Raw genomic sequence first — 26,362 nt, forward strand, 5'->3', positions numbered from 1 at the left:
AAGTACGTTAAAATACCTGAAAGTGCCAATACCTTAAGGGAACTTATATTGGCGGGAACTAATTTGACGAGCCGCGGCAAAAATACTGAAAATTTTTAATTTTGGCGAGAACTTATTTTGGCGATTTATGATTTTTTTTAATTTCGGCGGGAACTAATTTTGGCGAATGACAGCGTAAATGTGTTCCTATCTATTCTATGTCTAAATTCGCCAAATTCGCAAAAATTAGTTCCTGCAAAAATAAGTTCCCTTAAGGTATAATTCGGCGCCAATTGTGTGTAATTTACTAGCCTATTTACTAACCTATCAAACAACATGATTCATCTTACGACATTTTAAATACTCGAGCAATTAAATCATATTTTATTGATGGCAATTTAATGATCCCGCATAGCAATTAAACGATGAAAAGAGACAAACTAAATTATACTCATCATTCCAAATTGTTGAAATTGCATTTTATTCGAAACTTTGTGTGGGTTTGTGCAGTATTTATTGATATGCAGAATCTTGTTAACTTGGTGGCACGTGGCTTTATGAAGGCGTGTATTAGAGAACCCTGCATACAGTGATATATTACTTGATTTTGGTTTGGAATTGCAAAGCAAAAATATTTGATATGAAATTTTCTTTGGCATAATTTTGATTTAGAACTTTTTCAATAACATGTGGGCGTTGTTTCGAATGTTTTGTGTATTATTCCTTCCCCAGCTGGCACACAACGTTGTTTCAACGTTCATCTAATGTTCACAACGTCCATATAACGTTAGATAAACGTTGAAACAACGTTGTGTGCCAGCTGGGTCCTGTTAAACTGGTGAGGAAGGAAATCAGATCATTCTCGCTAAACTTAAAGTTGTGGTTCAAACTTTAGCTAACTTCCGTCCACCGGAAAATTTACGCGGAATAGAAACAAAAAAATAAAAGTGCAGAATTCTATGTAGCCTGGATATCCAGACCGTAAACTCTTTTACCATCTAGTTTTTTTTAATATTTTGTCTCTGGTTTACGGTCCGTCCCAACTAACTCGTCTGCAGGGATATTTGTCCCTGCATATGTGAGTGCATCTAATTGGTTAAAACGCGCCCAGTCAATTTAATAAAAATATGGATATTGTAAAGATTAAACAAATGAAAATGAAAACACAGGTTCATTGGCTAAACAAAACGACTAATGGAAAGGAGCCTTTATGAATGTGGCTGACGTTTGGATGTAGTTTAAAGTAGCTTTGAAAGACTTTTGAGTTTGTAAAAGAGGTTTTATGGTGTGTCTGCATGGGTTTCCAAAGTTGAGATTCTGTAAACAAGGGTTTACTCACAGACTGTGTCATTCAAACTGTACCAGACTTTTTTTAGTTGCACCATACTCTAAAATTTTAGAACTTTGTATTTTGAGGTAAAAGTTTTTTTACTGAAATTTTAAGTCTGGATACCCAGGCTAAATTGAAACTAGATATTTTCCTTATCAGACAGACACTTAAGTTTTAAACTTTATTGTTATGACTTTTTCGGACTTCGTGTCTTGTTTTTTGAAACGCAACGAAATTTAATTTACGCATTGAAGTTGTCAGACAGTTGTAATCTTATTTCTGTCAGTTTCGCATCGAAAGGATTATATAATCACGGGCAGTAGCGGCCTGGCTTAATTTTCTTGGTGGTGCAAACTATGAAATTGGCGCCCCTGATATTTTTGTCCTTATTTGCGCCCTATACCATTAAGTGAAACTATTAAACTGGTAAGAGCAGTGACTGGTTGAAAGTAACGCCCGGAATCTCTGAGTAAACAAAGTTTTATTTATACGTTCGAAAGTTAGCAAGAATAAGGGTTCTTTGTAATTCTGGCGCCGCAGGCAAAAAAATTTGGTGTAAAAAGGTCAAAAGTTAGTCCGCATAAGACCACAAAAACCACAGCGAGCAGTTTCAATCTCTCATTTTGGGGGTGAGCATCCTCTTTAACCCCTGGTGGATACAAAACACTTCTCTTGCTTTGACTTTTCGCAATTCAATGTTGATAGTAGTTTTGAAAAATTCGTAAAATAAAACGAAGCGCCGCAGGCGTGAAAAAAATTTACATCGCACTTATAGAAGGCGCTAAAAACGAGTCAAAGGGCGCAAAATCGCCCAACCAAACATCAAAAGAATTTTTGGCGCCCCCTTGAAAAGCTTTTTTGGCGCCCCTCTCAGGTCTTTCTGGGTGGTGCACTGCACACCCTGCACCCCCTGCCAGGCCGCCACTGATCACGGGGAGTACAGTTAGTCCTGACACATACCACCTGGAGACACATTCACACCCTAAATCTCTCTCTTGGAAATTTGAATCCATGGCATATGTATGTAAATCATTTTATAAAACATTCTCTTAGGTTAGAATCAAGTCTGATAATCAAGGCAGGTGTGTGAATGAAAAAAAGAGAATTTGGTAAGAAATGTAAATTGAATCAAGAATATATGAACGTAGTTACGGTAAGACCTTTGATGTAAACACACCCATGTCACTTGATGGGATCCCCGTCCTACTGAAAAATTCGATCGCGGAGATTTGGCCAAAATTTTGTCTCCGATGGATGAATACCCTATAATTTCAACCCCACTAGAAAATTGACTTTGTTTTTATCCCCATTTAAAATTCAATTAAAAAAATCGAACCGTCCAACTGGAATTTTGACCTGAGAACAGTAGATTTCCTTTCACCCTGACTGTGGGAAGAAATTCCACCGGGGCAGGAGTGTAGGATTTGAAACAGGTAATAGATTATCGTATATACGAATCTTCCAAAAAGTTTGCTCAGCTTTCAAACATGCAAAAGTCGCACAAATATTTCATCGTACAACAATAAAGCCGCTTCTGAAATAAATTTTGAAAAAGCTAGCCGGCACAATGACGTGACTTTTCTTTGCAAGGTTTTTTCCAAGGTTTTTCACGTTTATGACTGTTACCAGGAGAATCTGAACTATTTCAAACTATTTCCGATTGCAAGAATATTTTTCAATTTTTTTTTAACATTTTACTTCAGCTAATATTGAAGTTTTCCGTATGTGAAAGTGATGTCCATAGCATAAATAGACAAGAAGTTGTTCTTTCTTTTTCATTTTCGATATTTCATCGTTTTTGTTATCAAAATGATATCTCACTCCCGATAATCTTTCCAACAAGCACAAAATCACCCCTTAATACATAAGTTGCAAAATCAAAGTCTGAAGACAAATCATGCTTTTACTCGAAATTTTTATGCGCTTGTTACATGACATTTATTTCTGATTGGTTCGAAATTATTGACACTAATAAAGTTATCAGCTGTAAGTTGTAAAGCAAGTAACATGGGAGTAAAATCACGTGAACTTTTTCGAGTAATCACATGTTTTGACTGTTCTGATATAATTTTGCAACCCGTGTATTCAAATTCTATCAAAAGTTATTGAGTTTTGAAAAAACACTGCCAGCTAATTTGAAATAGACTTCAGTTCAGTCAAATACAGCCTCTCACATTTCACGTTTCACTAAGTTATGAAGTTACACGCTTTATTATAAGAACATCAAAAATGTTTGAAGTCTTCAGATGTTCTTGACTTTTTGAGTTTCAAGCCTAAAAATGTTCTTAACATGTTCTTATTTTCGCCATTTTTTGAGTATCTTTGTCCATTTTCCTAAGAAATTGGGTGTTTTAGAGTCTACAAAGCCTTAATATGTTCTTAACTTGTTTTTAACATTTTGGTCATCGAAGCTTTATGTTCTTATATAGTTTTTTCTTATAAAAAAATGTGTATTCGAATGACAGGTACAAGAAATACGATTATGAAACAAATCCCAGCCTTATATACTATTCAATTCCTCAATCGTTCATTTGAAATGTGCAATATATCTTGTTAAGCGATTAAATTTCTACTAATAAATCTCATACGTGCTTTTTTTATAAGACAAAGTAAAGAGTACATTTTGACTGATTTTTGGCCGTTCCTAATGTAAATATTCGTGATTTTCAACTTTAAATGTTCTAAAGATGCTTACTTATTGACTTATTGACTCGAGAAGGGCTTAAAATCCCTTTAGAAACTAAATAATTTTTTTTAGCCTTTTCTGATATAATTTAAGACTGGGATTGTTCTTAATTTGTTCTTAGGATTTGGCCAATATCGAGTCTCGTGTTTTTATGAAATTGTTCTTACAAAAAAAAGCACAGATTTAATTGAAATGACCTCCATGTCATATCCATGCTATAAACACAAAGATGAAGGGTGTTAAGGCTTGGGGACACGAGAAGTTTTTTTTCGCGTTGGTGCAATGCAACATGCTCCATCTCACCAACACAATAAAAAAGTGTGTCCCATGGTTTCTTTTTTTGTTTCATAGGACAAAAAGTGAAGGGAAATACCCAAAAGACACTCTGATTTTGTCCCAGGAATACAAGTGAGATTTCACTTTTATAGAATACAAGTGAGATTTCACTTTTATAGAATAAACAAAATTTTCTTTGGGTATCTCCCTGAGAGACTAAATGAGAATCCCCTTCTTTTGTTTTCGCAGACCCAGTTGTGAAAAATTAGGTCGTGATTTCGTCCCTGGTGGGGAAATACCTTACAATTTTACCCCCCTATGCTGGAAAAAAATTCCACCTGGGCTGTGAGACAGGGCTTGTACTTCCTGATAAAGAAAGGTAAAATGATAAATTTTATCCCTGCTGTATCACTGAAGCAATAACCCTTAAAGCTGTAACTGTATGACTTTATCATCTGTTTGCAAAGAACCCGATCTGTATTTTATTGGAAAAAGATCCTTGAAAGGCTACTGGAAATACTGCCCCCTTTTTTCCTATATTTACAAAGCCCCTCCCTCCACTTCAAAAAACTCTAAACCTGGCACAAAGCGTCAAAACAATGACCCCATAACGTTAAATGTACGTTGAAAAGACGCTTTGGACAGGGTTAGATGATATAAATGATTACAGTTAGCAAACTTATGTATTTACACTTTTGAGAGTGGCGGAGTGACTGAAGCAATTTTGAAAAACCTGAAGTTTTGACACACAAAATCGAAGTGCTCATTTACCGTCGTCCTCAGTCAATCAGGATGATATAGACAAACTAGAACCTTACCGTTTCCGTTGCTGAAAAACACAGATACATAAAAGTGAGGTTAAGGGCTCTGACCATAGTCAGAAAATTGATTTTAGTTTCTGAACATAAAAGTTATGTTTTAGATTCTTTAATATTTTTAACAAAGAATCGCCTTTATGAATTGCTCTTTAATCAAACCCCTTAAGAGTAATTAAAAACTTATTTGCAAAAATGACGTTATGAACTTTAAAAAGACGTTGCATTATGTTGCATCACCTTCTTTTATAAAAAGTGCTAAGTTTTAATGGGTAATTAACCTTTTTGTTTCGAACTTTTTTCAAACTGTCCGCAAAGAATTGAACTATTTTAAATTTTGCGGAAAATTTTTCTAAAAAGATGTGTCAAAAGTTATGACTGTTTTTTTAAGCAAAATTCAGATTAAAAATTGATGAAACACCACTATTTTGAAGATTTTGAGACAAAGAAGCATTTACAAAAATTTTCCGCAAAAATTTTTATTGTTCGGTAAAAGATACACCATCTACTGCGAAAACTTTTTCAAAATGTTTTTTCTTCGCCGAAACTAAGCTCTTCAAAGTTGAAATACTCTTCCTCGCAAAAGTCTTCATTTTCTTCTTCATCAAATTTTTTCAATGCAATGTTTAAATTTTCAGATTCAAGAATAGTTGGCCTAACAGAAAATGTATAACATGCCATAGTTTTGTTGATGTAACCAGTCAGAAAACACATTTTAAACACGGCAATTATGAAAAATTCACTATGGTCAGAGCCCTTAAGTATACCGGGATAATCACGACGACGGACGAAAATCGTAATAGACTAGTGGAAATACGAAATTTGATTGGTTGAAACTCACTAACCTGTTAAATTTTCGTTCGTCGTCATGATTTTGCCGATTTACTCAACCTCACTAAAGTCGCTAGTTTTAGAACTCAAAATATAGAAAAGTCAAACTATCTACAGTATAAAATTTCCGCTTGAGGCTGTATCAAACCAGACAACGTCCGCAAAACGCTGTGCGAAAGCCCCTCCTCCGCTGTGAGGATTCAGAATCTCTTTATTAATAAATCCTTAGTGGAATTCTCTGAAGTTATGATCTTGTAATTAATTCACGTTTTTTTGACAAATCGAAATTTTGATGATGGGATGGTGATGCATGTTTGAAGGTAACTGAGTATGCTGGAGTATGCAACATAATGTTCAGTTTTACGTGTGAAGAATTTGTTGTAACGTTTATGTTGGAGCTAAACCTAAATATATTGTTGATACCGTAACCTTGTGCAATGCCGACACATACCGTGTCTAATTCCGCCATAGCAACTATCTGGTCTTTAAAATGTTCATAGATAAAACCTCCTGAATAAGCTGTTTCAAAAAATCTCTAACCACTCGTAACTACTTTGCAGACCAGATAGTTGCTATGGCGGAATTAGACAAGATATCTCAACATTACACGAAGCTACGGTAATACGATGGTTTATCAGACTAGCTGGATTTACAAACATTCAGGAGGTTTAACACCCCTGTCTCAGTACTTCGATAAAATCTTTTACCACAGCGGGGATAAAAATTTCTATCAAAAACCCAATATTGTTAGAAAATCTATTTTTCCCAGCTAAAAAAGTCCAGTTTGGATGTTTCCGGGGTGCAGTTTCTTTCCATTGAATTTCATTATGAATATAATAAAAGCAGTTTACACCATGGATATCCAGGCTAACACAATTAACATGGCCATTTATAAGATGGATGGTTTACTTCAAAGCTCCATCTAGCTGTTCTGTTGAAAAATATATATTTTAATTTTCCACTTCGAGTACAAGAGTGAGGATCTGTTGAAATCTATCTAGTACCAGTTGACTGTCTCTTTAACTCGAATGTCTCCTTAACTCGAACAAGCTTTCTCAGTAAAAAAAGCCCTGTAAACCTTACTACATTATCTCGAAATTTCCAAAACTTGAAGAACAAATTTGTGTTCCTTGTGCGCATTCGACTTATGGAGACTCCACTGTTCAACGTTATACGGGAAAATTCATGATATGCACCATTGTAATGTCTTCCACAGCCGATTGGTTGAAAGTGACGTATTGATTTCACGTCAATTACGACCAATCAGCTGTTTTGGATCCGTGATATTATGTCAGAAGACATATTGCAAATTATGTCAGAAGACATATTGCAATGGGTCATATCATGAATATTGACGACTGTATCTACACTTTTAAGGAGGGCGGAGTAACTAAGCTGCTTGCATCATCTAACGTATACAATTGAAATCATGATTCTTATACTACCTACCTTTGTAGAGGTATGTGGTTCAAACTACACGGAGTGACTGAAACGATTTTGAGCAACCTGCAGTTCTTGCTCACTCAAAGATAGTAAAAGTTCCGATTTATTGTCATCTTCAGCAGTTCATAGGCCATCTCACAGTCAAAATGGATCATGGGTAATCAGGACTGACTTCGGCTACATACCGGCTTGCTGTTGGCTAGACGCGATAATCTTCAACATTTTTCAAAACTTCAGACCAATAGTAAGTCGTCATTAGTGCGCAATGGTCCTGATACCCAATACACTTTGCAAATGTGAAATGGCCTATTCAATCTGGGTTTTAAAAAAATCGAACACATCAGTTTCCATCGCAGAAAACAGAGATAAACAGAGATAAACGGACTTGCTTTTACAGAGCTTTATGAAATGCACTTTAAAATTTTTCCAAAACAAAAATAAAGTACGTGAGACATGTTGAAACATCCCATTTTGAAAATATTATTACGTTTAACAAAAACCACAATCTATCGAAAAAGGCTGACTCGTTATTGTAAGTCTGTTAATACATGACACGCGAAATTGTCCTAATGTTTTGTAAATACTGCAGACTGTAGATTATCTAATAACAAATTTTCAGGATCGGTTAGTATGATGATGTCAGATGAGATGGAGTTTTTATAAGATACTTTAATAATTGGTCATTTGAAGTAATAGAAATGACGGGTTCTTTAGAAAAAAGAAGTGTGAGTTCTCTTTTTTCATGATGTGGAAACCATGCTAGTGTTATGAGAATACTTCTCGGGATAGTGGTATAGAACTCTTACTCAGGGGTTTTGGTTTGTTTCTGGTAGGCTGGCAATTTCTAAAATCTAGGCCGGCGAATTCTTAGCATGCGCAGTGTATTGATTAGCGTAAATAAGTACTTGAGGCCCGGGGGGGGGTACTAGGGTTGCGAGCTGACGGGGGGTGCCGCCCGACTTTCGAACTTTGGACCCTTACCGGGACTGAAAATGAGAAAACAAAGGGAAAAATTTGACCAATTTTGACCAAATTTCGATCTTTCAGGGGGTAAAAAGTTAAAATTTTCCTATTTTTCCGACCCTTAGTGGGACTGAAATTTGATTTTCTGATTTTTCCGACCCTTAGCGGGACTTTGGAAGTCCAGAAAAGGTACCCACATACCGTACCCTCCATTTGCCTAAATACCCTCCCCCCCCCGGGACTTGAGGCTGCGAAACAAACTTTTCGAACGGTGGATTGCAATTTTTTTATTGCCTTGGACCGGCGAAATTCACTGCTCGCCGGGTATAAATGAGACTTCTGCAAAGCGAATGGACTTTAGTAATGCACACATGAGCATCAGTGGAGTGACTTGTTTTAACTCAGATTGATTACACTGGTTACTGGGAAACTGAGATATGAAAAGTTTTTTCATTTTATCGTCCGTATGAATGGCTATCTAACAAGATTATCCTACTATTATCGTACAGTGAAAAAAAAACAAAAAAAAAATCGACAAAAGCAAAAGAACTGAAGAAAAAGAAAAATGTTTCAGAAGAAGAAAGGAGACCAAGAATTGATGATCTCAACGCCAAAGGTAATAATGACATCCCTGTCTCACAGCTCTGGTGGAAATCCCATTGTTCTAAGCTTTTGGTCTGTGACACAGGAGTGTGGTAATGACAGCTCACAGCTCTGGTGGAAATTTTTCTTGCAATTAGGCTGTTGGCATCCACTAAGGGATTCGTGCTCCTTATAGATACTACCTGGGGTTTTGTAGAGGTCTGTGATTCAGACTATCTTGCAATGGGAAGAAAAGTTTCTACCGAAATCCCATTGGGGAAAGAAATTCTATTGCTCCATTGCTTGGTTGGCAGGGGTTCCACCGGGTCTGTGACACAGGGTTCTGGTAATACCAGTTAGCCTTGATTCAACAAATACCAAAATGTAGCACTTATCGTTTACTCAGACAAAATTCATCAACTAAGCAGTCGCTATGTGGCGAAAATAGATCCTGTCGGCCTGCTTGTTCGATAATTTGTTTTTAAATGGATGTTTATCTATCTGGAGGCTGTGAAAGGGTCTTGTTCTCTCTCTTGCACTCTATTTACACTTGATTGTTTACTAGATTTAGAAATAAATTGAGGTGCAGCCTTCGTTAAAAGATTTCTTTCTATTTTTTAGCCAGAATTCAGTACGATCAAGATAGTATTTTTACGAACGTTCTGCGTTTTATACCTCTTGATATCCGCCATTTTATTGCACATGGTTGCCATGTTCCGCCCATGGAAACAGGAATGGGTTGGGAAGCCAAGTAATTTGTTTGAGATTTCGATATGGAAGATATGCAGGAAGTCGAGAAAATCAACAAAATGTTATGAAGGTGAACTGGATGATGCCCCAGGTGAAAATAATCTTATTTTGGCATTTTCAATGATGTACTGTACTGATCACGAAGGAAATCATCTACAGTGGATTCCCTTTAACACGATCCTTTATAACTCAAAATTACCTTTACTCCAAATAAATTGTGCTCCATATGTGTGTTCGAGTTATGGAGACTGTATGTATTAAGTTAACAGCTTCTGAATTGTCTAGATCCTAATCAGCTGAAGACGGCGGTATACGAGCACTTTTACCATCCTCGATTTTGCGGTGCAGAATAATTGTTTTTCTGAATTACTTCCAGTCACTCTGTCGTCCTCAAAAGTGCAAATTAAACTCAAGCTAAACTAATTAAAACTCGTTATTGTTAACAAATGTTAGCTCAGTCCTTTTACAAATACAATAGGCTGACCAGAATGACTGGACACAACCCAGCTGGCACACAACGTTGTTTTAACAACGTTCAAATAACGTTATATGGACGTTATGAACGTCACATGGACGTTGTTTTAACGTTGTGTGACGTTTGGGAACGTTATCTGGACAAAGATGCACGTTAGCGTGTCATATGGAGGCGATTATCAAAGTACAATTTTTTTAATTTTCTTTCATTGTCTTATAGGTTGGTTTATGGCACTTCGATGGTTTATCATGTTATCAGTATTCATGCAGTACATCTCCTTGTTGTTCACATTGGCTAAAATCACTTTCACCAAAAACTCAACTAGTCGACAGTTCTGGATACCCGCTTTCTTATGCTTGTTCTCAGGTAAGCGTTTTCAATTATGAATCAAGTTTTATGAAAACCAGTAGCGTAGACAAGGGGACGCAAAATTTGTTTTGGAGAGCAGATTTCTATGACACAGTAATTACTCTTTATATTACGAATAGATAATTACTGTTTCATAAAATTCTGCTCGCCTACACAAATTTTGCGCCTCTCTTCTACGCTACGCTACTGAAAGCAGTAAAACCTTTTGAGCGTCTTGTTGAATAATAGGTGAGTCTTTTGTATGCTGCATTTTCCAGCAGAGAAGGTCAGTTTTCATTTTGTCTTGATTTTGATTGACTGTGGACGTGTTTTAACCACAGATTTCTGTAAAAGATAAAAGTGAATATCGCAAAAAAAATGCTGCTTTTGTTTTCGAAAACACGGGAGACTTCTTATTGGTCAAGTGCTGATATTCTATTGTAATGTTACGTGACCTAGGTAGGATTTCCTACTACTAATCGATCAGTCACTCTATTATTATCGAAAGGCTAGACACATAAATGGGGGGGGGGGTTTGTACTTTTACGGTGTGACGGGATTGGCCCTTTTTTAGTACGGTATTACGGGATTTGACGAAAAAAGAGACGGGAAAACGGTATTTTAAAATCAGACGGTGACGGGATTTAGGTACATTTTTGCCCTGTACAAGCCGGTGTGACGGTGTTGTTATTTTTTCAATTTTCGGGATTCCGGGATTCATCAAAAATTTTGACGGGAAAACGGTATTTCGAACCCTTACAAACCCCCCCATAAATCCACTCTCTCGGTCTTCATCCATTTATACTCTTTTGAGTTATTTCACTGTAGTATTTTTTTCTCTTTTCATAGCTATATTCATACTATGTGGAATGTTGATGTTAGTCGGTTACCGTGAGTTTGACTTCTTAGAAGAATCCAGAATGTATCGCATGGGGTGGCGATTTGAAGAAGTCCGAATTGACGAGGCATGGGGCTGGCCTTACTACCTAAGTTGGGGTAATTTTGCAATTTGTTTGGTCGGCTTTTTAGTATGTATGTACACGCATGTCACAGATACAAAATGGAGTAAAAGTTATGAAATGTTTAACATGAGAAATAAAGCCAAGAAACTTTTGAGGTAATTTCTGATTGGAGGAACGAAGGATATTGTGCGACTTAAACGAGAATCTTTAATGGAGTTTCCGAAGAAAAGGAATACGTTTGTAAATAATTGAACACTGGAGAAGTTATTATTTTTTTGAAATCATTTGGTAAAGGCATTACACGGAGTGGGCACTCACACCCGTGTGTCTCAGACTTACTGGGATTCCAGCCCCTGGAAAATTTGGCCAAAATTTAGTCCTGGTGGAAAAAATACCCTACATTTTTAGACCCCTTCTTTGAAATTGACTTTGACTTCATCTCTATTTAAAATTCAATAGAAAAAATTGCACTCTAAAACCATTCCAAACTGGATTTCTTAACCTGAGAACGATAACATTTCTATCCCCACTGGGATTTCGAAAGAAATTTTTAACCACACTGTGGGAAGTTCCACCACCCGGGGCCCGGGGGTGTGAGACAGGGGTCTGTTTCTTATGACATTTTTTGGTGAAAAACTAATCTCCTTGTAAAATATTTTTTAATTACTCAAATTCTTGAAACTACCCATTATTTTCAATTTTTTAATTTTTCTTGAAAAGCGAATTTTTAATAAAAACGGGAGGCTCAATTTTTCCAAAAACCTTTAGTTTTGACTGTTTTGGGATGGTAATGTAACGAGTTTTAAAAACTAGCCAGTTTATATGTTTGGCTGTAGTAGCCAATCGCCAATCGATCAATTTATTTTTTCGGTCTCACCAGAAAATTAAGTTGTTCGCCGTGATCAATTCCAAAAAGGCTTAAAAGATTTAAAAGTTGAAAGCATCTGAAAGGTTGGTAAGTGTTCAGAGCAATCAACGAAAGTCTTTTGGCTTTTTCGAAAATATATTTTTCATGTCAGATAATTAGAGAGAAATTTATACAGTGTTCTTGTATTTACAATAATATTTATGGTGGACACAGAAGGTACTCTTAGCAAGGAATATAACAAAGATTGCAGATTATTTTGCTTCGCCTGCCGTTGCTTGGAAAATACAGAGTGGCTCCATAATGGGATATCTGTGGATAATGTGCATGGTAACCAGCTGATATTACGTATTTATATACAAAATCATTGTGTGCAATCTTGGGTGGCACAAATTTAATTTTTAAATTTTCAAAGAAAACGTAACTTTTTCCAGTGCTGAAACTTGAAATTATGTTTTTATTCAGTCGACCTTTATTGCAGTCTTTTTAGCAGAAATGGAAGAAGCAACATGCTGCCAATTCTTATGGATTAATGGTATATTTAAAAGTTTTTGCTGTTGTGTATATGGTCTGTTCAATTTTCGAAATGTATGAAGAAGTTGAATGGTGTTCTGATTCACTCTACATTTCTCAAAACTTGAACCAATCCTTCTTTAACTCTCATCTGACGATCTATAGCATAAACCGATTCGTCCGGTCGGGAAACAATCGGTTTGCCATCACTCCATAACCATTCCGAAACGGGTTGTTGTTGTTGTGCCGAAGCAGCGATTAATCTTGAGTTGTTGTCTTGATCGTTGTGTTGTAAGATGCCAAGGAAAATATGTTGTAACAAAAATTCATCTCTCAACTTCTTGTTAACTTCGAGCTCGTTGACTTTTTCAAAGCCCATTTGGTGGAACACGTCATCATGTAAGACTTGTATAGTGAATTGCTTAGCCTTGAGAAGCTCCTTGAAATGTTGTTGAACATCACCAGTGACTTTAACGCATAATCCTTTGACGAAGCAAACTTTATCAACAACCATTTTGCGATTTTGTAACAAACCTCTGATTGGACTCTTCTTAAAAAGCGAGTACATGACAGACAAATCTTCGTTGCTCTTCAATGTTTGCATGAGTTTGATAGCAGAGTGCTTGATGAGGTCATCGATTACAGTGATAGTGAGGTTAGGCCCATAACTTAAGGCTACTTTTACATGGGCATCGTTGATCTTGTGTGAAACCTATGGAAAAGACGAGAAAATGTGGGTAAAGAGATGAGTGCGTATTGTATTGTAATCGATCTACTCTATAGGAATAGACGATATCGGCTTAACGAAATTCTCCCCGAATGATTACCCATGATACATTGCGCAAAAAATTCAGTGAGTCAATATTGTCCGTGAATTTTTTTGCGCAATGCATCATGGGTAATCATTCGGGGAGAATTCGGAAAGCTGATATCGTCTATTGTAACTCCTTCAGACTCCATCGGCAATTTCCCAATATATATAATGCTGCTAATTTTCGCTGTGGCTAATTTTGATTTTAAGCGCTAAAGTGAAGAAAAAAGCAGCTTAAATCAACTTATAAAGAAGTCCAATAGTAGATCAGGGATGTCACTTGAAAAATGTTGCGTTGTCAAATTTTTTTAATTTTCTTAAAAATACTCTCCCAGGACCTCGCAGTGCACTTTCAGAAAACCTGAAAAGTCCTCCAGAGTCAAACCTAAGTAGCCTACCTGTCCGTTGGGTTGGATGAAAGGTTGTAAGACAAAATTCTTTTGTTTATTTCCATAGGTGAATGGCTTAAAAGTCATTCGTCCGGTTTTTTTGGTGACATGTCCCAGTATCATGTTCTGTAAACTCCTAGGACCAGAGTTCCTGGTGGATTGAAGGTACGTTTTAAATGTGTTGTCTTGTGGACAGAAAATGTTGATAGTGTTTCGAGTTGATTTTTTGATGATGGATTTCAAGAGATTCAGATTGTCGAGGTATTTCAAGAAGAGGTTGCAACCAGCTGATTTAGCAATGTTGATAACATCTGTGATCCCAGAAGCAAGTGGCTCTAAATAATTGTAGAAAAAAAGATATATTTATATAGAGCCTAGCATCAATAACTTAGCAGAAAATTTATAAAACCCATTCCTGAAAACATTATTGGGGGACAAAGCCCCCCTCTTAGCCCCCTAACCCCCCGGTAGCTAGCGGCACTATACAAAAGCTACTTTACTCGCGAGTTTGCGATTTAGATTTCCTTTTACATCTTCCCTTACTGCAGTAAGAATCATCGTTCGTCCCTCTCTTTTGAGATGTCTAATGGTTGGAGGGGGGATAACGGTTCAGTATACAAAATACCCTATCTACAATCTGTGACTAAATATTGTGGCAAGAATTCCTTCCCCCCTAGTATCAATGTTGATGGGTGGAAAGGCTGCCAGCATGCTCAGAAAAAGCTCACATCAACACTGATATTAGTGGGGAGGGGTTTTTCAAGAAAATACCACATATTTTGTCAAGTTGAATGGATTGAAATCTGTGTACGAGGGCAATCTGTTTTCGATTATTAATACGACCCCCTACCATTCTTACCTTCTTTCACATTAACCGATCGTCTGACTCTCTTTGATTGGTCGAAAGCTGTTCGCAATGCATCGATGACTTCTGCGTTGCCTGGCAATAATTTCTAAATGAAAAATTATATTCATTAATTTCTTAATCGAAAAAATAGTGCTATTATTGTCTCTTTCCTTTTTTTTGAGAAAGAAATACAATTATTACCTTAAAAAAAGAGTATCTTGTTGACCTTTTTTATGCCGGCCCTTATTGGCGTTTTTTTTTTCGTCGTTGGCGTAATAAGGGCCAGTGTAAGGGATCGGAATTAAATTAGGGCTGGACTAAATATGGAAAACTTGAGTTTTGGTGTTATAAGGGCCGAAGTAAAAGGGGCCAGTGCTAAATTAGGTACTGCGTAGGACAGATAAGGAATTTTATGCTTTGGAGCAGCAATCACTGAGTGATCCAAGGTGTCAGTTACTGATATCTATACTTTTATTCTACTGCCAACATATCAAATGACAGTGTTTGCATGAGTGAAAAATGTATGCTAATCTGAGATTTAAGGGCCCAAAATATCTATAATACCTCCATTCTCTTGATAACTTCTTCGTTATTTTCACCAATTTTCTCTTGCATGTTAACATCAGGTTTCAAAGCTTTGAGGTTGGATAACACGTCATTACCATTGTTTTTTCCCAAAGGTGCTCCTTGCAATAAGTAGTATGGTCCCTGTTGGTGTTTGAGAATGAAAGAAAGTCACTAAACATTAAGTCAACAACGTATATCAAAACGCCTTCACTCATATAGCTAGAAAAACGTTTATCTGATAGTCCGATGGCGGATTGGCGGCCACCCACGCTAAAGCTTTAAAGATGCGGGCCAATTTTCCATCAGAGAGGAATGATACAATCACGGACAAAACATTTGAGACAAAGGGGACTTCCCGGCGAAATGCGTTAAACTACAATTGTAAAGTAGAGTTTTAACTCTGAGTTTTAAGACTTAGGACCTTAGGATCTTAGGATTTAAAACCTCAAATTTGCTTCAATAAGGCTTGGAATATAGCCTAGAAGCCACCGAACCCCTCCAAAATCGAAATATTCAATGAAAGAAAGTGGAAGTGCTAAAATAGCAATTCTCGCCCGAACTTGAAATTCTGAAAAACGTTAAAATACACTAAAATGTTAATATGTTTCGACCATAATTGCAGTCAGCCTTTGATGTGCGGAGAATATTGGAGAAATCAGGGAATTTGAAACCTCCCCTGTCTCGCTGGAAATGCCGGGGCTGTATGGAAAGAGTGATAACGGTAAAAGAGACTTACATCGCCAGACTTGAAGATATTGATGTAGACATTTTGTTTTGGACAACATTGACTGCATTTTGGAACTACAAAAACATTAACAAAATCTAGTTGAATTCTTATCAATAAATGAAAGAGTGTCATAAGTCATTGCTAGGTCTAAATAGAATAAATATGAAACTAGACGAAAAATACCTGCAATTTTGGCTTTGGCTTTTTCTAACTAATTTAATTCAATGTTCTAAAATTCGATACCCTCCATTATTCGGTAATATTTGAAAGTCACCGTTAACAAGAAACTGTCAAAAACGACGCTCTACTATTTGATACACTGAGAGCCCTTATTAGATGAAAATAAATCCAATTCCTCTAGAAAATCAAATTTGAGAGTGTCAATTATTACTTGGAAACAATGCTAAGAATATGACTATTTCAGTATATTATTTAGAGTTCATTGGCTTTGAATTATACCTCCACATGGTGCTTTGGTTGTCAGACATTCAGTGGTCGTTGTTGGTGGCTCTGTGGTCGTTGTAGTTGTAGGGGTGGTCGTAGTGGTAGTTGTAGTAGGGGTGGTCGTTGTTGTGGTTGTAGTTGTTGGGGCTGAAGAAATTTAAATAAGGAAGTATAGTAAGGGTAAAAACTAAACCAAAAGGGGATCAAATATCATTTTTAAAGCGAGGGTGTGTACTGGGATGCTTTTCCCTGTATAAATCGAATAATTTTTATGAAATCATTGAAAATTATTGAGAAAATGAGGATAAACTTTTTCTTACTAGTCGTTGTTGTTGTGGTGGTAGTTGTTGTAGTAGCTATAAATCAAAAAAAAAACTGTCCCCTTTAAACGTATTCGGGAAAGGAGGTTTATAGGGAGTTCGGTTAAGTCAAAGACAAATTTGGTTGAGTGCTTATGAACAAAGAATCGTTGCAGAAATATCTCGTTAAGATATTACCCCCTGAAGTGGCACCGTCATCGTCATTTTTTTCAGAGTACACCTTTCTAACTTCCATCACTCTTATCATGTCAACTCCTGTTGACATATGATTTATGGTGTATTTCTTGCCACTCTATTGGCATGGTGTATTAAATCAACCGGTAGAAATTTTCCATTATGCCAAAGTTATGAAAAAGTCATAGCACAATTTCAAGATTCTAAGGGTGCCCTCTGCCAAACTCCCCTAAGGTGCTTCCCCTACTAAGAAGATACAAGAAGAAATTTCTCACTTGTAGTCGTAGTAGTGCCGTAGTAGTGCCCTCCTAGGGTGCCCTCTGACGAATCCCCACCCCCACCCTAAAGTGCTTCCCTACTAAGAAGATGCATGAAGTTTTAAGCATTTGAATTTCTCACTCGTCGTAGTTGTAGTGACTTTCTTGCAAGTGTTTCGTGTGACTTGTTTCATGAAGACATCACTTTTCAAAGAGGCGGCATCCTTTGAAGTAAAGACACGTTCTGGATCACGTGTGATGGCGGATAAATCGGCTTCGGATGCTTTGTCTCCAACAGCGATGGCGAAAATGTCAATTCCTGTAATGAAAAAGAGTTGACAAAAGCCGACTTAATATAAAAAACTTGAGGACGGACCGTGTCCGAAACGAAATAAGTGGGAGGACTGTATATTTCTATTAGATGCTTCTTCTTCTCTTTCTGGTTTCGTACTAATCATAAATTACAAATGTCGCGCTATTTATATATCCACGTGACCCTACTGGTCACGTGGTCAAACTGTCAATCATAATTTCTATTCCACGACATTCCCCCCGAAATATAAATCACAACATTCCGATACAATCTAAATGTCAAAAGTTTTCAAATTCAAATCTCAAATCAATGTGTGACGATATATTCCCCCAAATGACGGATAGGAATTATTCGTAAATTTGTATCCTCAAATCTCAAATCAAATGTCTGACGATATATTCCCCCAATGACGGATAGGAATTATTCGTAAATGTGTATCCTCAAATCTCAAATCAAATGTGTGACGATATATCCCCCCAATGACGGATAGGAATTATTCGTAAATTTGTATCCAAAGTTTTCCAATTTTCGATACAATCTATAAGGTTTTCAATTCAAATGTAAATCCATAAATCTTATCCGTGTGAGTTCCAAGCTCAACATCATAAGTTCAATCAATAAATGTTTCATTAAATTTCCAATCAAATCCATAAATCAGTGTCCAATAAGTTCAGGTTCAGCAGCACAAGTTCAATAATTATTTATTCAAATCAATTCCAAAATCATTCCAAGCCGGTCAAGTTCAACAACGATAATTCAATAAAAGTTCTTTAAAAAAACTTTTATACCAGATTCATATCCGGTTCGTTTGGACCAAATGTCCGAAACGAAATAAGTGGGAGGACTGTATATTTCTATTAGATGCTTCTTCTTCTCTTTCTGGTTTCGTACTAATCATAAATTACAAATGTCGCGCTATTTATGTATCCACGTGACCCTACTGGTCACGTGGTCAAACTGTCAATCATAATTTCTATTCCACGACAGACCGAGTCCGAAACATGTCGGAAACAATTAAATAATAATCGCCGCAATCTCAATATATAGAAACAATAGTATGCTGCGAAAAATTTGAAAGAAATCATTAAACAAAGGCAAACAATATTCTCACCGAGTTAGTGTTCATACTTTGCTACCCGGCTTTTAGTTTTAAAGAGGGAAGGATCTTTTAACTGATTATTTGTGAGCCATTCAAAGATACGCCACTCAACATGGCATTCCCATTAGCAGCTAAAACCAGGGGAAGAAAGAGGTCACCGCTATTTACAGACATCATATTATCAAACTTCAGACAAACCTCTATCAACCATGGGTTGTGATGCGACAACAGGGTCGTATTGGACTTTTCCATCAGGGCTTTGTTTGGGGTTTTGATTACCATCGGTGATCAAGAAGACAATCTTCGATACTCCATCACGTTCACCTGAAAATAAAATCAAATGAAGGATAAACTCCCTTCTGTTCTGCTTGAAAAAAGCCAAATACCAGTTCGATCAAATAACTACGGAAATTTCAAAATTCATTTACAAGTTATACGTTATACCTGGCTAGTACAGAGTAATCCAATAAAAGGCAACCTCTCCGAAATTTCCAAAAACGATTGCTTACACGGTTAGTTAATTTATAAAAGCCTTTAAAATCGTCCGTTGAGTTTCAAGCCGGGCTAAAGGTAAATCCTCAGCATCAACCTGTTGCTTTAAATCCTACATAAGGAGATTTGAACCTATTCAGCTATATGTTATTGCACATAAGTCTCTATTTTACACTCAAAAATAGATTTATTAAGAAGGAGTGTCTGATTCAAATACCTGATGCGCGTGTGAACAATTTCTCATTAGCTAACTTGAAAGCCAAATCGATTCTAGTTCTGTATCCTTTAAAAGGAAGACGTTCGATTGTTCTTGCCATTTCTTCAAGATCAAAAACTTGATTAAAATTCAATCGGACGGATGAGAATTCACCAGAGTCGCTAAATATGATAACTCCATAATTCGATGCTTCCCTTGAGACATTGAAGCTGAAAAAAAACAATACGGCATTTTTGACTTGATAAATAGATACGGTCCATAAAACCAGTTTGAGTATATATGCACGCTGCCTTTATAGAAATAATCAAGATTTCAAATCGTATTTACCTTTATTTTGGTAAATGTGTCAGACGCTTTTCAAACATTTCACCTGTTATCCACTGACCTCTATAATCCCTGGACCAAGCTATATTTGCTTCCTTTGATCGGAATTTTAAAAGTGGTACCAGCAAAAAAATCATTATAGTGTTTAATCTATACCTAACGACAAACGGCGCTACATCACTAGTGTGCATGCAAAAAGTAGATCAAGCGCTCTCGATGCGTGTACCACGTTCAAAATAACTCCAATCAAAATAATTGCTTTGCGGAGATTAAGAAACTGTCTCCAAGGTTTATATGAAGTCAAAAGATTTTATTCCTACAGTGGAACCTCTAATTAGCGGACATCATCGGGGAATCGGATTAGTGTCCGCTAATTAGAGGTGTCCGCCTTTTGGAGACTTTTTTTATAAGGATTTGACCAGGAAAATCGGATTAGTGTCCGCTAATTAGAGGTGTCCGCCTTTTGGAGACTTTTTTATAAGGATTTGACCAGGAAAAGGTCGGGGAAAAATATTTTGTCCGCTAATCAGGTGTCCGCATTTTAGAGTGTCTGCTAATTGGAGGTTCTACTGTACCTGGCAATGATATACTGAACGAATTGCAATTGCGACAAATACTCTTCTCGGATACTTCCTGATGCATCAATTAAAAATGCTACGTCAGCAATAATCTCACAACCTGGGTCTGAGCGTTGTAAATTCTCCGGTGAAAAACGATCTAAAAGATAAGAAATTGATTGAAATTGACTAACCGTCTGGATTTACCTAACGCTTTGTTTATAAAAAAAACAAGACTATTCCTTGAGTGCCAATACTGAAGCTAGTTTAACTGAATACGATTCTCGGTGAGTACTACGTTAGCCGAATAACAGATAGGTGCCGCGTGATTTGTGAAAATCTGAGATTTTGGTTAAAAAATTGAAGTAATTTATTTGATTCTTGAAGTCATATTCATAAAACACGGCCGAAAAATTTAGAGCTTTTGCGACCCTTATCGGGAGTTTTTCCTCCATTATCCTCGCCACCCCTACGAATATAATTCCAGTATACAGAATAAGGAAGGAAAGACCTCAAAGAGACGAAAATATCCGTTATTAAATAACAACAATTGACATCTAAGCCTCCTTCACGTAGTTTATTTTAAGTAAAATTTAGGATAACGAGAGTGTTTTATCAAAACATTAGATTAAAATTCCGATGTTGTGTAGGCTTCCCGCTTATAATAACAAATCAATGTTTCCGCAAATTTTTGCGCGTATCGAAGAAAAATATTTTTTCTAGCGCGAAAATAGGGACGCGTTAAAAAGAAAATAGGCGTTACAAGGCGGAAATGAAAATAACTTTTTTTAAACGCGGATGGTAAACTTTGAAAATTAGTATAGTGGAGTCTTCAAAGCTCAAACACGCACTGGGAACGCAAATTTGTTCCAGTTAAGGAAATTTCTAGGGTAAGGTTTATTGTTAACTGAAGGGACCATATAAAACTTGTCCAAGTTAAGAAGACATTCGAGTTATACAGGTTCGAGTTAAAGAGACTCTACTGTACAAACAAGGAACACTAGACCTTGTATATAAAAAGCATTACAGCTTTCACAAGATATCCCTCCAACGTTTATAGTCCACCAAAAACTAAAATGAATGAAACAAAAAATACTGGCTTGGACCTATGAAAATTGTACGCCTTTTTGTTAGAATTAACGTACATAAGATTTGAACGCATGTAAGAAATTTGGCGAAAATCTTAAAATACACCTTTTCGATCGTAGCCGCCAATTGCCACGCGTTCTTTTTTTTGTCCGTTTTACCACCCTAAAACCGTCCAAGCCTTTTTTAGCACCTATAGACTATAGAAAAAGGTGTAAAAAAAAGGATTGAATCGAGTTTAGGTTGGTAAAACGGACAAAAAAATTTCCGCGCGGCAATTGACGGCTACGGTCGAAAAGATGTATTTGTCAAACTTAACAAAAATCGGATGACGCTGATCCTTGGCCAATGTTAGCCAATGGCAGATCTGAAGAGGGTCCAAAATTTATAGAAAGTTTTTTTAGCCATACTCCCTATAAGGTGGAGACATTCCCTCACAATTTTTAACCCTCATAAATCTGCAGCTGTCAGCCTAATTCACTGCTACTTTTTCTTATGTAAAAAGTGTATATAGGATGTCAACTTGTTCTACTTTCTTACTATATGTAGAGTCAGAAATCATATCAACAACAACTTCGTGTCCAGCCTTCCCCGCAAACATTTCTTCCAGAGCTCGGACCATCAAATAATGGTGTTGGTTATTCTCCCCTACCAAAATTTCAGCTTCGTCTGTCGCTCCTTTGTCAATGCCAATAACATACAGATAATTTCTGGAAAATACAGTTGAAACAGCAGGTTTAAATTTTAATTGTTCCCTCTTAAGATTGAAGATATGTTATCAAGTAAAGACAAAAAGACAGGCGGCTAACTACTGAGTATTAAGTTTGGGAATAAAAAGTCCCAAACTGAAGGTACCAATTGTCTAAACTATATAAGTATGAAGTTTGATACTAAGTAACATTTTTGCTTTTAGAATAAAATAAATTCAAAAAAGCTATTTATGAGGCAATTATCACCATAGATAGCTGGCAAACAACGTTGTTTCAACGATACCTTGGATTATCTTCTAACCCAGCAACAACACTAGTCAGATCTTCATCCAAAGGAGTTGTCAAAAGTAAGATGATCTTCTTTCTGGCATCCTCGCGACCTCCTACTTGTGATCCAATGATTTCTTGTTGATTCTTCAAAATATCTGCAATCTTGCCTTGGTAAACTCTAAAATGAAACAAAAATATTCGACATAACAATAATGAAATATTGTGAGTATCTGAGAGTTGAAATACAGTATTATGCTTTTGCAGACAAAACTCCAGATAATCAAATAATCAGATTCAATAAACTTTTGGATGACTTTTTTTATTTAAAGTAAAGGACCTTGGATATCTTCTATTGTCTCTTTTACCGCCGCCCTAATTCAATCAGCATTTAGAAAAAATAAAAAATCAATCATTTCTGCAGCATAAAATACAGGGCACTTGCCAAAGACACCCCTTTCCTAGTCTGAATCACAGACCTCTACAAAGTAACACATATCTATAAGGAGCACGAATCTGTTAGTGGATGCGAGCAGCCTAACCCTACCTGGAATTCAAAGTAAAAGGTTTTAAAAGTCTTTTAAGCCCTCTTGAAAGCTCTTACTCTTTGGACCGTTTGAAATTGTCGACAAAAGTAGACAGTTTTCTTTGCACGGTCGTCGTGCAAGCATCATCACATTGGAAAGGTTTGACATAGTCGATCGATTCGCGTGCTAACGTCAAGCTGTACTGGTCACAGGGATCGTTCTTGAAGCCTTGAAATGTGGTAAAGAAAACTGAAGTTTAGTTTTTTTATGTAAACAATCTTAATGATCATCACCTTCCTTTGTGCCATAATTGTGAAAAAGAGATTATACTTAACGAAAGATTTTTCATTTTTCCAGGGGGTAAACATTCTTTTTTTTAAACTTCCAGGGGGTAAAAGACTGGTTTTAGTTCGTCCACCCTAACTTTCAAGGTGTGAGGAAGTATTTTTCCAAGGTTTCTTTGCAAATTTTGCCATTTTCCAAGGGGTAACTATCCACATACATATTTTAAAGAATTATTTCTTTGCTTGAAAAGGTTCGTAACCCCACCTGTATGGATGTTGAATGGAAAAGCCCATTCGAATTTACAAGGGCCAAATAGCATCAAATGTACCCGAGACGACAATTTTGAGATACAGAATATCATTGAATAATAGAGTTTAGTATGGATTAGTAGAATGTGGAATTAAAGCCGGTCTGCACTTTCGCGCGACATGAGCAAAACTATTTGACGTTTTTGTAAGGTCATTGGTCGGTTGAAAAATGAAGCAATTCTATTAGTAGAAATTGACGTAAGGGTTTTTAAAAAGTAGAACTTCCTTCAACTTTTTTTTTGTTCGCGCGACTGCGCGTGAAACTTTTTTATGACGTACTTTAAGGTCCCGAATAATAGGGGGAGAGTCTGAATAAAAGGAAGGGGTCTGAAATTTTTGCAAAATATAATAAACGGGAGGGTCTGAATAAACGGGGGGAGGCCTGATAATCATCATCATTTGACACGTATTTGACCTGGTTTACAGTACTCTAAGGTCGTTTGAAATAGATTAAGCCTGATTTACACTTCAACTCAAAAACAAAAAAACAAAACCTTTAAAAGGAGCAAATAAATGTTTTCGAGTTAAGGAGAATCTATGGCTCGTCGGAAAGAAGTGACATTCTACACGACTAAGTTCAACCCTCTCACCTACATCGTTCGCGGCCAAATACTTACCATCAATGAACTTTTGCAGGGCACTAACTTGTTTTTTACCACGTCTGTCGCTCCCAGGGACTTCATAAATGAAAGCTACATCTCTCTTCACGATGCAATCTTGCGCTAAGGTTATTGTCGCACCTGGAAAAAAAAATAAACAGAAATAATATATGCAGTTTCATTTTGTACGGTACGGTTAATTTTGAGGTACCGTGAAGGTTATACAAAAATATCAATGCACCGTACATAAGGGCAAAATATCTCAAATAAGCGACCCTGGGTTTGTTTTCAAGCATTTCAAAAGTACCACTTTTCGAAAATGTCTCAGACAGGATGTTGCCTAACCGTGAACAAATCGTATGCTTGGCGTTTATTTCTCGCGATGGTATAGTCCATAGATTTAAAAAGCCATCGCAGGCAAAACAAAGTGAATATCGGAAAAAATATTATGTTGCTATTGTTTTCGAAAACCTGCGAAGCTTCTGATTGGTCAAGCGCTGAATTCTATTGTAATGTCACGTTACTTAGGTAGGATTTTCTACCTAACCACGGCACACTTTTCAGCAAAAGCTTAAATCTAAGTACAGTCTAGCATGTCCAAAAGAAAAACATTCCTCCCTTTTGACACGGTGCTTCTAGACTCAACCAATTAGATACAGAACAGAAAACATGTCCCCATTATTGCTTTAAAAAGATTCTCAAAAACAAATTACAGTTATTTCTATCTAACTTTAAATCCATCAAAAAAAGTGTTTGGTGTATTAAAAGCCATAATCAAAAACAAGATAAATTCCAATAAAATCTAGAAGTAAAATCTTACCTAATGACAAAAACAGCAGAAACCATATGACATTTTCCATCTTTGTCCTCAAAAAACACACCCGATAAAATAAACGCCTTTTATGTTTCCGTGACCTACCCTAGCAGTGTCTGATCTGCTAAATAGTTGATCCTTGATATAAGTCTATTAGATTAAAGTCATTAGTAAACACGTGTCAAATTTGGCGACATATTGTTGATTGTTTCATTCCGAAAATTGGGTAAAATCAAAGACACCAAAGGGTGTTGAGCGGCCCGAACGGTATATCAAATACAATAATTGAACTCCATCACGGAGGTTCTTTTATTCACCTGTTTCAAGTGATACCGCCTTTCTAGGCAAAACATACAATGTGACGGAGAGCTATTCTTTTCTTATAAGGCATATCAGTAATTATCAACTACACTCCAGTGGGTTGTTCGTTTTTTCTAACTGGGTCAACACTGTTCCTGTTGATGAGACTTTGGATAAACAAATAACGTTAACGTGTTAAATAAAAATAAGTTACATTATATCACTCAAAGGTGGAGAAGTCTATGACAGCCGAAAATATTGTTTTATAAGAAACGTTCGCCATGTAAATAAATTTTAATCTCTACTATTCGATACGCTCCCTTATACGATGAAAACCCGATTCCCTTTTATACAATACAAGAAGCCGGAGCGGCGTGAAGGTCCAGCTGAAGTGGCAATAACCGAATGTCGTTCGTACCGGGTTCCTTAAGTGATGCAAAAAAAATTTCCTTCCCATCCTCCACTCTGAGCTTCTATTCTTTGACACTTTCTTTGTATTGCTAAGTTTTGAAAGTTTTTGATGCATCTCCCGAAATTTCGAAACTTTTGCCGCTTAGGGGATTCGAACCCACTATATACAAAGCACCTATGATTAGAACACCAGCACCTTAACCACTCAGCCATCGAGTCGCAACTGCATTAAGGAGTTCAAAGTTGGTTATAAACATGGTATTTACTCCAAACTCTACCTGGGGGCTAAAACCCTAACCCTACCTGACCCTACCTGAAACAACCCTTTAATCTAACAGGGAAATTTGACTCTACTACCAATTCAATCCAAAACATAGGTCAAACATCGCACGGGTAAGCGGGGCAAAAATTCTAGATCGGCGGTTGGTTTAGCCTGGACTTGTTAATTTATTGCGCGCACAGGCCCGACAAAGACAAAATCTTTTTGATCAGTTACTTTTTAAAGGTCCATTCTGCAGCGCGCTGGACCAATTAGACGTTCAAACTTTTTATCACAAATTTCTCATCATAACACAATCATTATAAGCATATCGGAATATCGACAAAGTGTTGTTACGTAGTACACGTTTTTTATTTTAATAAGAACGTCAAAAATTTTCGAAGCCTTCGGATGTTCTTAGTTTTTTGGATTTGAAACCT

The 26,362-nt window shown here is 36.6% G+C and overlaps 2 protein-coding genes across 2 annotated transcripts; one reads left to right on the top strand and one right to left on the bottom strand.

Moving 5' to 3' along the window:
- Window positions 1–8,836: 8,836 nt before the first annotated feature.
- Window positions 8,837–12,562, top strand: LOC136802517 (uncharacterized). Its single transcript, XM_067059255.1, has 4 exons — window positions 8,837–8,939; window positions 9,527–9,746; window positions 10,350–10,496; window positions 11,328–12,562. Exons 1-4 carry the CDS (start codon window positions 8,889–8,891, stop codon window positions 11,597–11,599), a joined length of 690 nt encoding a protein of 229 aa, XP_066915356.1. The 5' UTR covers window positions 8,837–8,888; the 3' UTR covers window positions 11,600–12,562.
- A 46-nt stretch (window positions 12,563–12,608) lies between these two features.
- LOC136802506 (uncharacterized) lies at window positions 12,609–25,151 on the bottom strand. The gene is made up of 16 exons (XM_067059245.1): window positions 24,959–25,151; window positions 24,157–24,279; window positions 23,024–23,174; window positions 22,436–22,600; window positions 21,983–22,152; window positions 20,375–20,516; window positions 19,476–19,684; window positions 18,965–19,090; window positions 17,497–17,673; window positions 16,924–16,959; window positions 16,619–16,750; window positions 16,169–16,233; window positions 15,430–15,573; window positions 14,878–14,971; window positions 14,028–14,353; window positions 12,609–13,530 (listed from the first exon to the last, which is right to left on the bottom strand). The coding sequence occupies exons 1-16, from the start codon at window positions 24,996–24,998 to the stop codon at window positions 12,922–12,924; spliced, it is 2,709 nt and encodes a 902-aa protein (XP_066915346.1). The 5' UTR covers window positions 24,999–25,151; the 3' UTR covers window positions 12,609–12,921.
- Window positions 25,152–26,362: the final 1,211 nt, after the last annotated feature.

The sequence above is a fragment of the Clytia hemisphaerica genome, unplaced genomic scaffold (genome assembly GCF_902728285.1).
Source record: "Clytia hemisphaerica strain Z4C2 unplaced genomic scaffold, Clytia hemisphaerica genome assembly, whole genome shotgun sequence".
Taxonomy (NCBI): Eukaryota; Metazoa; Cnidaria; class Hydrozoa; order Leptothecata; family Clytiidae; genus Clytia; species Clytia hemisphaerica.